This window comes from Aquarana catesbeiana, linkage group LG13 (assembly GCF_042186555.1).
Source record: "Aquarana catesbeiana isolate 2022-GZ linkage group LG13, ASM4218655v1, whole genome shotgun sequence".
NCBI classification, from domain to species: Eukaryota; Metazoa; Chordata; class Amphibia; order Anura; family Ranidae; genus Aquarana; species Aquarana catesbeiana.
This window is the reverse complement of record NC_133336.1, coordinates 228022836-228038945: the sequence shown is the minus strand read 5'-3', so window position 1 is coordinate 228038945 and position 16110 is coordinate 228022836. Positions and strand designations below refer to the sequence as shown.

General features: G+C 49.8%; 1 protein-coding gene across 1 annotated transcript in view; it reads left to right on the top strand.

Annotated features, from left to right (window-relative positions):
• LOC141117668 (perilipin-1-like) overlaps positions 1–1037 on the top strand; it is a 69257-nt gene extending 68220 nt beyond the window's left edge. The window contains exon 7 of the mRNA XM_073610633.1: positions 593–1037. Within this exon, the coding sequence (XP_073466734.1) occupies positions 593–913 (321 nt within the window). The 3' untranslated portion in view covers positions 914–1037. The remainder of the gene's footprint in view (positions 1–592) is intronic.
• The last annotated feature ends 15073 nt before the right edge of the window (positions 1038–16110 follow it).

Genomic DNA, 16110 nt, shown 5'->3' with positions numbered 1-16110 from the left:
TAAATTTTTTGCTATTTGTTACTGTGCTACTTTAACTTATAATTGCACAGTCATGCAACGCTATAACCAAAGAAAATTGATATAATTTTTTTTTCCACACAAATTCGAATTTCAGAAGACAGTCGTATTCTATTTTATTTTATTCTATTCAGTTCTATTCTATTCTTTACTATTCTTTTCTTTGTATTACATTGCTTTATTATTTTATATTCTGTTGTATTGTATTCTTTTTTGAAAATCGATTTCTATTCTTTTCGAATTCGATTTTGATTCAAATTTGTTTTCGAATTTGTTTCAAATTTGTTTTCTAATTTGAATTTGAATCAAATTTCTGTTCGTTATTTGGAATACGTTTGAATTCAATTACTATTGTAATTTGGATACATCTGAATTTCTAAATGGCGAAAGATTTGTACGAATTTTGATTTCGGAACGAAACGGACTGCACGTGTCTCATCGGACCATCACCAAACTCCCCCCCACCCAATCAGGTCACCAATTTTATTCTTCACCACAAATCAGCTCACCGCTCACTCCCACCCTCCCCGTGCCCTTTGCCCGGAGTCTGACTTTAATATGTTGCTCCCTGTAGGTGAGGCGTTGTGTCCGGGCAGTGCTGTGGTCGGTGCTCCCCCAAGCCGACCCTGAAGAAGAGGCGGTACAGAAATCCCGGGTCAAGAAGAAGAAGAAGAAGAAGAAGGCGGAGTCTGCGCCCAGCCCGGGCCGATCACCGGGGAAGTCTTACTCCAACCTTCAGCAAGGCTTCGTCTTCCGGGCCGCCCCCAAAGACCAGTGCCAAGCTAACGATACGGAGCGGGTGAGAGTCCGATCCCAGGAGGGGAGACGCCAGAGCTTTGACAATTCCTTCTTCTGCAGCCAAGAGGACGCGGTGGACAACGTCTTCTATCCATAAACATTTATACTGAAGAGTTTTCTCTGTTAGTATCTCATATATCATTTGTTAAAGATGAAGTTTAATCTGCTTATATTCCCCTCCCCTCTCACCTCCCTCACCCCTCTCACCCCCCTCACCCCTCTCACCTCCCTCACCCCTCTCACCTCCCTCACCCCTCTCACCCCCCTCACCCCTCTCACCTCCCTCACCCCTCTCACCCCCTCACCCCTCTCACCTCCCTCACCCCTCTCACCTCCCTCACCCCTCTCACCTCCTTACCCTCTCACCCCCCCTCTCATCCCCCACCACTCTCAACCCCCACCGTTACCCCCCTCCCCCCCTTACCCCTCTCACCCCCCCACCCCTCTCACCTCCCTCACCCCTCTCACCTCCTTACCCTCTCACCCCCCACCTCTCTCAACCCCCACCCGTTACCCCCCTCCCCCCCTTACCCCTCTCACCCCCCCACCCCTCTCACCTCCCTCACCCCTCTCACCTCCTTACCCTCTCACCCCCCCTCTCACCCCCCACCTCTCTCAACCCCCACCCGTTACCCCCCCTCCCCCCCTCTCACCCCCCACCCCTACCCCCCTTAACCCTCTCACCCCCCTCTCACCCCCTCACTCCTCTCACCCCCCTCACCCCTCTCACCTCCTTACCCTCTCACCACCTCTCTCACCCCCCACCTCTCTCAACCCCCACCTGTTACCCCCCCCACCCCTCCCCCCCTTACCATCTCACCCCCCTCTCACCCCCTTACCCTCCTCACCCCCCACCTCTCTCAACCCCACCCGTTACCCCCCTCCCCCCTCTCACCTCCTTACCCTCTCACCCCCCACCTCTCTCAACCCCCACCCGTTACCCCCCTCCCGTTACCCCCCTCCCCCCTTCCTCTCTCACCCCTCTCACCCTCCACCCCTCCCCCCCTTACCACTCCCACCCCCTCACTCCTCTCACCCCCCTCACCTCCTTACCCTCTCACCCCCCCTCTCACCCCCCACCTCTCTCAACCCCCACCCGTTACCCCCCTCTCACCCGCCACCCCTCCCCTCTCACCCCCCACCCCTCTCACCCCCTCACCCCTCACCTCTCTCAACCCCCACCCGTTACCCCCCTCCCCCCTCTCACCCCCTCACCCCTCTCACCTCCTTACCCTCTCACCCCCCACCTCTCTCAACCCCCACCCGTTACCCCCCTCCCGTTACCCCCCTCCCTCACCCCTCTCACCCCCCACCCCTCCCCCCTTACCCCTCCCACCCCCTCACTCCTCTCACCCCCCTCACCTCCTTACCCTCTCACCCCCCTTACCCCCCCTCTCACCCCCCACCTCTCTCAACCCCCACCCGTTACCCCCCTCTCACCCCCCTCACCCCCTCACCCCTCTCACCCCCCACCCCTCTCACCCCCCACCTCTCTCACCCCTCACCCCCCCTCTCACCCCCCACCTCTCTCACCCCCCTCCCTCCCCCCTTATCCCTCTCACCCCCCACCCCCCCACCCCTCTCACCCCTCACCCCTCTCACACACATGCTGATGACATTTTTAAATAAAAAAATTCAATTTTCAGTACATTTTACAATCAGCGATCACTGGGTCTCTGTGCTTCTCTATGCAATGCAGGCAGATGGGGCCAGCTGGGTGCTGTACATAGCTTCCTGAAAATATCACCCTCAGTACTCCTCCCAAGAGACCTCAGCCCTGACACAAGCAGTGGGCTGGCTCTTGGGAGGGGTTTTGGAAATGTCAACATGCCTGCAGTGGGAGGAGCTATGCAAATGTCAAAATGCCAGCAGTTTGAGGAGTTATGCAAATGTCAAAATGTCAGCGGTGGGAGGATATTTGCAAATGTCAGCAGTGGGGGGAGATATGCAAATGTCAGAATGTCAGCAGCAGTGGGAAGAGCTATGCAAATGTAAAAATGTCAGCAGGGGGAGGAGTTATGCAAATGACAAAATTCTAAGCAAATGCAAAATGCCATCAGTGGGAGGAGCTATGCAAATGTCAATATGCCATCAGTGGGAGGGGTTATGCAAATATAAAAATGCCAGCAGTGGGAGGAGTTATGCAGATGTACAAATTCCAGCAGTGGGAGGAGTTATGCAGAAGTCAAAATGCCAGCAGTAGGAGGAGTTAACAAAATGACATCAGTGGGAGGAGTTATGCAAATGTCAAAATGCCAGCAGTGGGAAGGGTTATGCAAATGTCAGAATGCCTTGCTGTGTGGATGTCAGTGTGGAGAAGATGTGGTCTTCCTATGACATTGGGGTGATGCTCAGTATCTGTGATTGGTTTCCATACAAACATAAATAAACATGTAAAGGGAGGAGCTCTGAGTTATTATTAGTGTTTTACTTTACATATTTATTTATTTTTGAGTAGGAAGTCCACTTAAAGGGGCAGTTACCAAACAATTAATAATAGGATAAGGTTGGCGCCATTTGTACTTTAACATTATTTCTATACAAACATGTTATATCATGATCTGTGTTTAGGAGAGGACATGTGATCTGTGTATAGGAGAGGACATGTGATTCCCTGTTTAGGAGAGGACATGTGATCCGTGTATAGGAGAGGACATGTGATCCGTGTATAGGAGAGGACATGTGATCCGTGTATAGGAGAGGACATGTGATCCGTGTATAGGAGAGGACATGTGATCCGTTTTAGGAGAAGACATGTGATCCGTGTTTAGGAGAAGACATGTGATCCGTGTTTAGGAGAGGACATGTGATCCTTGTTTAGGAGAGGACATGTGATCCGTTTTAGGAGAAGACATGTGATCCGTGTTTAGGAGAGGACATGTGATCCTTGTTTAGGAGAGGACATGTGACCCGTTATTGGGAGAGGACATGTGATCCGTGTATAGGAGAGGACATGTGATCCGTGTATAGGAGAAGACATGTGATCCGTGTATAGGAGAGGACATGTGATCCGTGTTTAGGAGAGGACATGTGATCCGTTTTAGGAGAAGACATGTGATCCGTGTTTAGGAGAGGACATGTGATCCTTGTTTAGGAGAGGACATGTGACCCGTTATTGGGAGAGGACATGTGATCCGTGTTTAGGAGAGGACATGTGACCTGTGTTTAGGAGAGGACATGTGACCCGTGTTTAGGAGAGGACATGTGATCCGTGTTTAGGAGAGGACATGTGACCCGTTATTGGGAGAGGACATGTGATCCGTGTTTAGGAGAGGACATGTGACCTGTGTTTAGGAGAGGACATGTGATCCGTGTTTAGGAGAGGGCATGTTATCCGTGTTTAGGAGAGGACATGTGATTCCCTGTTTAGGAGAGGACATGTGATCCGTGTATATGAGAGGACATGTAATCCGTGTATAGGAGAGGACATGTGATCCGTTTTAGGAGAGGACACGTGATCCGTTTTAGGAGAGGACATGTGATCCGTGTTTAGGAGAAGACATGTGATCCGTGTTTAGGAGAGGACATGTGACCCGTGTTTAGGAGAGGACATGTGACCCGTGTTTAGGAGAGGACATGTGATCCGTGTTTAGGAGAGGACATGTGATCCGTGTTTAGGAGAGGACATGTGACCCGTGTTTAGGAGAGGACATGTGACCCGTGTTTAGGAGAGGACATGTGATTCCTTGTTTAGGAGAGGACATGTGATCCGTGTTTAGGAGAGGACATGTGATCCGTGTATAGGAGAGGACATGTGATCCGTGTATAGGAGAGGACATGTGATCCGTGTATAGGAGAGGACATGTGATCTGTGTATAGGAGAGGACATGTGATCCATGTTTAGGAGAGGACATGTGATCCGTGTTTAGGAGAAGACATGATCCATGTTTAGGAGAGGACATGTGACCCATTATTAGGAGAGGACATGTGATACGTGTTTAGGAGAGGACACGTGACCTGTGTTTAGGAGAGGACATGTGATCCGTGTTTAGGAGAGGACATGTGACCCGTGTTTAGGAGAGGACATGTGATTCCCTGTTTAGGAGAGGACATGTGATCCGTGTATAGGAGAGGACATGTGATCCGTGTATAGGAGAGGACATGTGATCCGTTTTAGGAGAGGACATGTGATCCATGTATAGGAGAGGACATGTGGTCCGTGTTTAGGAAAGGACATGTGATCCGTGTTTAGGAGAAGACATGTGATCCGTGTTCAGGAGAGGACATGTGACCCGTTATTGGGAGAGGACATGTGATCCATGTTTAGGAGAGGACATGTGACCTGTGTTTAGGAAAGGACATGTGACTCGTTTTTAGGAGAGGACATGTGATCCGCGTATAGGAGAGGACATGTCATCCATTTTAGGAGAGGACATGTGATCCGTGTTTAGGAGAGGACATGTGATCCCTGTTTAGGAGAGGACATGTGATCCGTGTTTAGGAGAGGACATGTGATCCGTGTTTAGGAGAGGACATGTGACCTGTGTTTAGGAGAGGACATGTGATCCATGTTTATGAGAGGACATATGACCTGTGTTTAGGAGAGGACATGTGATCCGTGTTTAGGAGAGGACATGTGATCCGTGTTTAGGAGAGGACATGTGACCCGTGTTTAGGAGAGGACATGTGATCCATGTTTAGGAGAGGACATGTGATTCCCTGTTTAGGAGAGGACATGTGATCCGTGTATAGGAGAGGACATGTGATCCGTGTATAGGAGAGGACATGCGATCCGTTTTAGGAGAGGACATGTGATCCGTGTTTAGGAGAAGACATGTGATCCGTGTTTAGGAGAGGACATGTGACCCGTTATTGGGAGAGGACATGTGACCCGTGTTTAGGAGAGGACATGTGACCTGTGTTTAGGAGAGGACATGTGACCCGTGTTTAGGAGAGGACATGTGATCCGTGTTTAGGAGAGGACATGTGATCTGTGTTTAGGAGAGGACATGTGATTCCCTGTTTAAGAGAGGACATGTGATCCGTGTATAGGAGAGGACATGTGATCCGTGTATAGGAGAGGACATGTGATCCGTTTTAGGAGAGGACATGTGACCCGTGTATAGGAGAGGACATGTGATCCGTTTTAGGAGAGGACATGTGATCCGTGTATAGGAGAGGACATGTGATCCGTTTTAGGAGAGGACATGTGATCCGTGTTTAGGAGAGGACATGTGATCCATGTTTAGGAGAAGACATGTGATCCGTGTTTAGGAGAGGACATGTGACCCGTTATTGGGAGAGGACATGTGATCCATGTTTAGGAGAGGACATGTGACCTGTGTTTAGGAGAGGACATGTGATCTGTGTTTAGGAGAGGACATGTGATCCGTGTTTAGGAGAGGACATGTGACCCGTGTTTAGGAGAGGACATGTGATCCATGTTTAGGAGAGGACATGTGATCCGTGTTTAGGAGAGGACATGTGATCCGTGTATAGGAGAGGACATGTGATCCGTTTTAGGAGAGGACATGTGATCCGTGTTTAGGAGAGGACATGTGATCCGTGTTTAGGAGAAGACATGCGATCCGTGTTTAGGAGAGGATATGTGACCCGTTATTGGGGGAGGACATGTGATCCGTGTTTAGGAGAGGACATGTGACCTGTGTTTAGGAGAGGACATGTGACCCGTGTTTAGGAGAGGACATGTGATCCATGTTTAGGAGAGGACATGTGATCCGTTTTAGGAGAGGACATGTGATCCGTGTTTAGGAGAGGACATGTGATCCGTGTATAGGAGAGGACATGTGATCCGTTTTAGGAGAGGACATGTGATCCGTGTTTAGGAGAGGACATGTGATCCGTGTTTAGGAGAAGACATGCGATCCGTGTTTAGGAGAGGACATGTGACCCGTTATTGGGAGAGGACATGTGATCCGTGTTTAGGAGAGGACATGTGACCTGTGTTTAGGAGAGGACATGTGACCCGTGTTTAGGAGAGGACATGTGATCCATGTTTAGGAGAGGACATGTGATTCCATGTTTAGGAGAGGACATGTGATCCGTGTATAGGAGAGGACATGTGATCCGTGTATAGGAGAGGACATGTGATCCATGTTTAGGAGAGGACATGTGATCCGTGTATAGGAGAGGACATGTGATCCGTTTTAGGAGAGGACATGTGATCCGTGTTTAGGAGAGGACATGTGATCCGTGTTTAGGAAAAGACATGTGACCCGTTATTGGGAGAGGACATGTGATCCGTGTATAGGAGAGGACATGTGATCCGTGTTTAGGAGAGGACGTGTTATCTGTGTTTAGGAGAGGACATGTGATCCGTGTTTAGGAGAGGACATGTGACCCGTGTTTAGGAGAGGACATGTGATCCATGTTTAGGAGAGGACATGTGATTCCCTGTTTAGGAGAGGACATGAGATCCGTGTATAGGAGAGGACATGTGATCCGTGTATAGGAGAGGACATGTGATCCGTTTTAGGAGAGGACATGTGATCCGTGTATAGGAGAGGACATGTGATCCGTGTATAGGAGAAGACATGTGATCCCTTTTAGGAGAAGACATGTGATCCGTGTTTAGGAGAGGACATGTGATCCGTGTTTAGGAGAAGACATGTGATCCATGTTTAGGAGAGGACATGTGACCCGTTATTGGGAGAGGGCATGTGATCCATGTTTAGGAGAGGACGTGATCCGTGTATAGGAGAAGACATGTGATCCCTTTTAGGAGAAGACATGTGATCCGTGTTTAGGAGAGTACATGTGATCCGTGTTTAGGAGAAGACATGTGATCCGTGTTTAGGAGAGGACATGTGACCCGTTATTGGGAGAGGGCATGTGATCCATGTTTAGGAGAGGACGTGATCCGTGTATAGGAGAAGACATGTGATCCCTTTTAGGAGAAGACATGTGATCCGTGTTTAGGAGAGTACATGTGATCCGTGTTTAGGAGAAGACATGTGATCCATGTTTAGGAGAGGACACGTGACCCGTGTTTAGGAGAGGACACGTGACCCGTGTTTAGGAGAGGACATGTGATCCGTGTTTAGGAGAGGACAGGTGATCCGTGTTTAGGAGAGGACATGTGACCCATGTTTAGGAGAGGACATGTGATCCGTGTTTAGGAAAGGACATGTGATCCGTGTTTAGGAGAGGACATGTGATCCGTGTTTAGGAGAGGACATGTGATCCATGTTTAGGAGAGGACATGTGATCCGTGTTTAGGAGAGGACATGTGATCCATGTATAGGAGAGGACATGTGATCCGTTTTAGGAGAGGACATGTGATCCGTGTTTAGGAGAGGACATGTGATTCCCTGTTTAGGAGAGGACATGTGATCCGTGTATAGGAGAGGACATGTGACCCGTGTTTAGGAGAGGACATGTGATCCATGTTTAGGAGAAGACATGTGATCCGTGTTTAGGAGAGGGCATGTGACCCGTGTTTAGGAAAGGACATGTGACCCGTGTTTAGCAGAGGACATGTGACCCGTGTTTAGGAGAGGACATGTGACCCGTGTTTGGGAGAGGACATGTGACCCGTGTTTGGGAGAGGACATGTGACGCGTGTTTAGGAGAGGACATGTGACCCGAGTTTAGGAGAGGACATGTGACCCGTGTTTGGGAGAGGACATGTGACTCGTGTTTAGGAGAGGACATGTGACCCGTGTTTAGGAGCGGACATGTGACCCGTGTTTAGGAGAGGACATGTGACCCGTGTTTGGGAGAGGACATGTGACCCGTGTTTAGGAGAGGACATGTTACCCGTGTTTGGGAGAGGACATGTGACCCGAGTTTAGGAGAGGACATGTGACTCGTGTTTGGGAGAGGACATGTGACTCGTGTTTAGGAGAGGACATGTGACCCGTGTTTAGGAGCGGACATGTGACCCGTGTTTAGGAGAGGACATGTGACCCGTGTTTGGGAGAGGACATGTGACCCGTGTTTAGGAGAGGACATGTTACCCGTGTTTGGGAGAGGACATGTGACCCGAGTTTAGGAGAGGACATGTGACTCGTGTTTGGGAGAGGACATGTGACTCGTGTTTGGGAGAGGACATGTGACCCATGTTTGGGAGAGGACATGTGATCCGTGTTTAGGAGAGGATATTGCGGTATACGTGTATGGACGGTGGTAATGGGTGATGACGTTTTGTGTACAGGCCGAGCGTAATCAATAACTCTGATTGTCCTGATTGCTGGGACAGTCTGAGGTATCCGGACACGTCAAATTTCCTCTTCACATCCCACAAGTGAGTCAGCGATCAGCGCTGTGTACATCCCCTCGTGTACTGTCAGTGTGGTGACACGTGTAATGTCCCTTCAGTTGCTGGGCAAAAAGTATTTTTAGGAACTTCAATTTCCTAAACAAAAAATGTATATGTATGAAATTTGATTATAATAGAATTATATTTATTATTTACTAGATTATGTTGTATTTTAAAAAACAATATACTAAATGTTATTATAGGTACTTATATAGCGCCGTCAGTTTACGCAGCGCTTTACATATTTATTATACATTCACATCAGTCCCTACCCTTAGGAGCTTACAATCTAAGGTCCCTAACTCACATTCATACATACACATAAACGAGGGCCAATCAATCACTTCCCGCCCGGCCTATAGCAGAATGACGCCCGGGCGGTGGTTCAGTTATCCTGACTGGGCGTCATATGATATATATAACATGCCAGCGCGCGCACGCTCTGACACACTGCATCTCCGATCGTAGTAAGGAGTCTTTGACGGAGGCTCCTTACCACGTGATCAGCTGTGACCAATCACAGCTGATCACAGCGTGACCCAGGAAGTCCCGGGAAACGTCTTTCCTCGGTTCGTGCCGACAGGGAGAGCCGATCAGCGGGGGTCTGTGCTGATAATCAGAACATTGGTTATCAGCACAGCCCCATCAGATGAACCACCAACAGTGCCCATCAGCTGCCAGTTAGTGCCCCATCAGAAACGCCTGTCAGTGCTCCCAACAGTGCCAATCAGTGCCCATCAGGAAAACCTGTCAGTACCTAATCATTAGTGCTGCCCATCAATGCCATCTATTAGTGTCCATCAGTGCCGCCTATCAGTGCCAATCAGTGCCACCTATCAGATCCAATCAGTGCTCATCATTGCTGCCTGTCAGTGCCCATCAGTTCTGCCTGTCAGTGCCCATCAGTGCCACCTAACAGTGCCAATCAGTGCCGCTTATCAGCGCCCATCAGTGCTGCATATCAGTGCCGCCTATCGGTGCCCATCAGTGCTGCCTATAAGTGTCCATCAATTCTACACATCAGTGCCTCCTTATCAGTGCCGCCTCATCAGTGCCCGTCAGTGAAGGAGAAAACAAAATTTTATAACAGAAACAAAGAAAAACTTTTTTTTCTTTAAAAATTTTGGTATTTTTTAGTTTGTTTAGCAAAAAATAAAAACTCCAGAGGTGATCAAATACCACCAAAAGAAAGCTCTAATTGTGTGAAGAAAATGATAAAAATGTCCTATGGGTACAGTGTTGGATGACCGCGACAGCGCTGAAAGGTGAAAATTGGTCTGGGCAGTAAGGGGGGAAAGTGTCCGGTATTGAAGTGGTTAACCTACCAGCATGTCTATGGAATGTGGGAGGAACTAGAATATCCGGAGGAAACCCAGGCAAGCACAGGGAGAACATGCAAACTCCAGGCAGGTCGAAACCACGACCCCAGTAGTCTAAATCAGGGGTCTCCAATCTTTCCAGACAAAGGGCCAGTTTGGTGTTCTTCAGACTTTAAGTGGGCCGGACTTTTCCCAATGGAAGTAGAAAATGACCTGTGTCAATGGATGTAACCAATGCCCCATCATTGGTGTCAGTGGGAGGAAAAGTGCCCCATCATTGGTGTCAGTGGGAGGAATAGTGCCCCATCATTGGTGTCAGTGGGAGGAATAGTGCCCCTTCATTGGTGTCAGTGGGAGGAAAAGTGCCCCATCATTGGTGTCAGTGGGAGGAATAGTGCCCCATCATTGGTGTCAGTGGGAGGAAAAGTGCCTCATCATTGGTGTCAGTGTGAGGAATAGTGCCCCATCATTGGTATCAGTGTGAGGAATAGTGCCCCATCATTGGTGTCAGTGTGAGGAATAGTGCCCCATCATTGGTATCAGTGGGAGGAATAGTGCCCCATCATTGGTGTCAGTGTGAGGAATAGTGCCCATCATTGGTGTCAGTGGGAGGAATAGTGCCCCATCATTTTTGTAAATATTTTATTCTATCTTTTCATGTGACAACACTGAAGAAATGACACTTGTCTACAATGTAAAGTGGTGAGTGTACAGCTTGTATAACAGTGTAAATTTGCTGTCCCCTCAAAATAACTCAACACACAGCCATTAATGTCTAAACTGCTGGCAACAAAAGTGAGTACACCCCTAAGTGAAAATGTCCAAACTGGGCCCAATTAGCCATTTTCCCTCATCGGTGTCATGTGACTTGTTAGTGTTACGAGGTCTCAGGTGTGAATGGGGAGCAGGTGTGTTAAATTTGGTGTTATCGCTCTCACTCTCTCATACTGGTCACTGGAAGTTCAACATGGCACCTCATGGCAAAGAACTCTCTGAGGATCTGAAAAAAAGAATTGCTGCTCTACATAAAGATGGCCTAGGCTATAAGAAGATTGCCAAGACCCTGAAACTGAGCTGCAGCACGGTGGCCAAGACCATACAGCGGTATAACAGGACAGGTTCCACTCAGAACAGGCCTCGCCATGGTCCATCAAAGAAGATGAGGTCACGTGCTCAGCGTCATATCCAGAGGTTGTCTTTGGGAAATAGATGTATGAGTGCTGCCAGCATTGCTGCAGAGGTTGAAGGGGTGGGGGGTCAGCCTGTCAGTGCTCAGACCATACACCGCACACTGCATCAAATTGGCCTGCATGGCTGTTGTCCCAGAAGGAAGCCTCTTCTAAAGATGATGTACAAGAAATCCCGCAAACAGTTTGCTGAAGACAAGCAGACTAAGGACTAGGGATGAGCTTCGAGTTCGAGTCGAACCCATGTTCGACTCGAACATTGCCTGTTCAACCGTTTGCCGAATTGTGAACGATATGGACCGTTCGCGCCAAATTAGAGTGGCGCGTTACGGCCCATAATTCACTGCGGCATCGCAGTGCATTGCTGGCTGATGATTGGCCAAGCATGCACTATGACCCACATGCTTGGCCAATCACAGCGCCGTGTGTACAGAGAGCCGTAATTGGCCAAAGCCAGGGTGTCCAATTATGGCTCAGGGGTTTAGAACACACCCCATACTATATAAGGCTGCCTGCGTAGCGGCCTTGTGTAGTGTGTTGCGGCGGCGGAGAGAGATAGATAGACAGAGAGACAGTGTCATTTGATTTAAGTTAGATAGAGTTGGCAGGTCGAGTCAGTTAGCTGCACTTACAGTGTATTGTGTATATATATATATATGCATCCCAGGTGTTGTGTATATATGTATATATATATATATATATATATATATATATATATATATATATATATATATATATATACACTGTATTCAGTTTAGCTAGATCCTTTCCTGTTATTCTCTTTCTAATATACTGACAGGCAGGCAGGTGGTTTTACAGTATTTACAGTTTGTGTACTGTGTACCCTGCACAGTTGCACCTACAGTATAGCTACCTGAAGACAAGTGCTTGTGTTCTTCTGATCCTGTTAATAGTACAGGCAGGCTCTTGAAGTATTTACAGTTAGTGTACTGTGTACCCTGCACAGTTGCACCTATAGCTACCTGAAGACAAGTGCTGGTGTGCTTCTTAATACCACAGGCAGGCATTCTGCTAGCTGCTGTATAATCAGTATATATATACATCCCAGTTTTGTGCAGCTACATCTCACTGCAGTGCAGGCCATTAGTATGTCTGGAAGGCCAACAAGGAGAGGCAGACAGTGACAAGCCAATAAAAGAGGGCAAGCAGGCTCTGTGTCTAGAGGCAACAGTGCTGGTCGTGGAGATGGTGCATCCTCATCAGTACGTGGCCGTGGGACACGCTTGTCCTTTTTTTCAGCAGCTGGCCGCGTTGAGCCGCAACATGCGGATTACTTGGTCGAGTGGATGACCAAGCCGTCCTCATCCTCTTCATCCTCTCTCACCCAGGCTCAGGGTACTTTTTCTGGCAAAGCAGCTGCCAAACGTGGCCTCTTCCCTCAGCTCAAGTGCATCAGTCACTCCTTCCCTAGCCCCACCATGTCCTCCTGAGGAGTCCCCCAATCTGTTTGACCACAGTGTTGAGTACATGCTCCAGGAGGATGCCCAGCGTTTCGAAGGCTCCGATGATGGTACTCAGCTAGAGGAAGGCAGTAACGTGAGCCCAGACAGAGGGGGTGCCCAAGAAGGACAGCAATCTGGCAGTCATGTTCCCCCAGCTGCAGCATACTGCCAGCTTTTCTCCAGTGATGAGGAGGGAGGGGATGATGAGGTCACTGACTCCACATGGGTGCCTGATAGGAGAGAGGAGGAGAAGGAGGCACATCACCAACAAGGCAGGATGCCCTCCGGGGGCCAGCTTAAGGGCAGCACACCGACTGCATCACACCGCAGAGCTCCGCATGTGCAGGGCGCTGCTGTCTCTGCACGTTATTCCAAAAGTTCTTTGGTGTGGGCCTTTTTTGAGATGAGTGCATCAGATCCCACCGCTGCTATTTGCAACATATGTCTCAAGCGTATCTCGCGTGGCCAAAACATCACCCGCTTGGGCACCACATGCTTGACCAGACATATGTTGACCTGCCATGCAGTTCGTTGGCAAGCATACCTAAAAGACCCACACCAAAGAACAAAGAGAACCTCTCCTTGCTCCTCATCAGCTGGGATCTCCAACCCCACTATACCTTCAGTCCTCTCTGAGACATGCGCTGAGAGGAATGAAGGTGTAGAATTAGGTGTGTCACAGCCAAGTACTTGTGGGCAATCTGCTATCGGTACACCGACGTCAGATTGTACCAGGCAAATTTCCCTGCCCCAGCTGCTGCACCACTGAAAGAAGTTCGCTCCCAGCTATCAACATGCCCAGCGGTTGAATGCTAGCTTGGCTAAATTGCTAGCACTTCAACTGCTGCCTTTTCAGTTGGTAGACTCTGCCCCCTTCTGTGAGTTTGTGGAATGTGTGGTTCCTCAGTGGCAGGTTCCCAAACGCCACTTTTTCTCACAGAAGACGATTCCGGCTCTCTACCGCCATGTGGAAGCCAATGTCTTGGCCTCGCTGGACAGGGCGGTCAGCGGTAAGGTGCATATTACCGCTGACACATGGTCCAGCAGGCATGGGCAGGGACGTTACCTATCTTTCACGGCGCATTGGGTGACTCTTCTGGCAGCTGGGAAGGATGCAGGACAAGGTGCAGTAGTGTTGGAGGTTGTTCTGCCACCACGCCTCCAAAATGCTACTACTGGTGATTCTGACAAACCTCTCTCCTCCACCCCCTCCTCTTCTTCTTCCTCCATGGCCTCTTCCCGTGCTTTGTGCTCGGAACCAGCGGTGCTCCGTAGGCGTTCAAGGGGCTACGCAAAGATGCCATGCGGTGCTTAAGCTGGTGTGCTTGGGGGACTGGAGCCACACTGGTGCAGAGATTCTGTCAGCTCTGCAGGGGCAGGCTCAGAGGTGGTTGACGCCACGTCAGCTTCAGCCAGGAAAGGTGGTTTGCGACAATGGCACCAAACTCCTCTCCACCCTCCGGCAGGGACAACTGACCCATGTGCCCTGTTTGGCTCACGTACTTAACTTGGTGGTGCAGTGGTTCTTGGGCAGGTACCCGGGTTTACAGGATGTCCTGAGGCAGGCCAGGAAAGTCTGTGTGCATTTCCGCCGGTCATATAATGCCAGTGCTCGGCTGCCTGACCTCCAAAAGGAATTTAACCTGCCCAAGAACCGCCTAATCTGTGACATGCCCACCAAGTGGAACTCAACGTTGGCCATGCTGCAGCAGCTGCACATGCAGCAGAGGGCCATCAATGAGTACCCGTGCGACTATGGCACCAGGACAGGGTCAGGGGAGCTTGTTTTTTTTCCCCACGCCAGTGGGCCATGATTAGGGATGCATGCACTGTCCTGTCACCATTTGAGGAGGCCACGAGGATGGTGAGCAGTGACAGTGCATGCATCAGTGACACTATCCCCCTTGTCCACCTGTTGGAGCACACGCTGCGTGGAATAATGGACAGGGCATTTGAGGCAGAACAGAGGCAGGAAGAGGAGGACTTCCTTACCTCTCAAGGCCCCCTTTATCCAGACAGTGTTCCTGCGTGCCCGCTGATCACACAGGAAGAGGAGGAGGAGGAGGATTGTGTCAGCATGGAGGTGGAGCCTGACACTCAGCATCAGCAGCAGTCTTCAAGGGATCATTTACAGTCCCAAGAAACCCATGAACTTGTATGTGGCTGGGAGGAGGTGGCTGCGGATCATGTTGTCTTTAGTGACCCAGAGGACTCCGGATCGAATGCCTCAGCAAACTTACGCTGCATGGCCTCCCTGATCCTGCAAAGCCTGCGGAAGGATCCTCGTATTCGTGGTATCAAGGAGAAGGACCAATACTGGCTGGCAACCCTCCTTGATCCACGTTACAAAGGTAAGGTTGCGGACCTTATCTTGCCGTCGCAGAGGGAGCAGAGGATGAAACATCTTCGGGAGGCCTTGCAGAAAGGTCTGTGCAATACGTTCCCAGAGACTGGGAGGTTACAAACTCCTGTTCCTTCACAATGTGTTGCTGAGGCTTCGGTCAGTCAAAGAAGGAGCGGTGGAGAAGGTGGTCGTCTGACCGATGCGTTCAGACAATTTTTTAGTCCGCAGCCCGAAGGTATGATCGGTTCCAGCAACCATCGCCAGCATCTGTTTTACATGGTGCAGGAATACCTAGGGGCAAGATCTGACTTGGACACCTTTCCCACCGAAAATCCTCTGGGTTACTGGGTCTTGAGGAAGGATCACTGGCCAGAGCTTGCACAGTATGCAATTGAGCTACTGGCCTGTCCTCAGGGCTGGTGCAAGGATTTTTGACACCCTAGGCGAAACCTCATTTTGTCGCCCCCCCCCCCCCCCCCCGGCTGACTCAGCCCCCTTTTCCCTGCCCATGTAAATCCCACCTTTTTAATAAAGCACCCATAAAATGCAGCCTCACCAGCACCCAGCAAATGCAGCCTCACTAGTGCCCATCAAATGCAGCCTCACCAGCACCCATCAAATGCAGCCTCACCAGCGCCCATCAAATGCAGCCTCACCAGCGCCCATCAAATGCAGCTTCACCAGCACCCATCAATGCAGCCTCACCAGCACCCATCAAATGCAGCCTCACCAGCGCCCATTAAATGCAGCCTCACCAGCG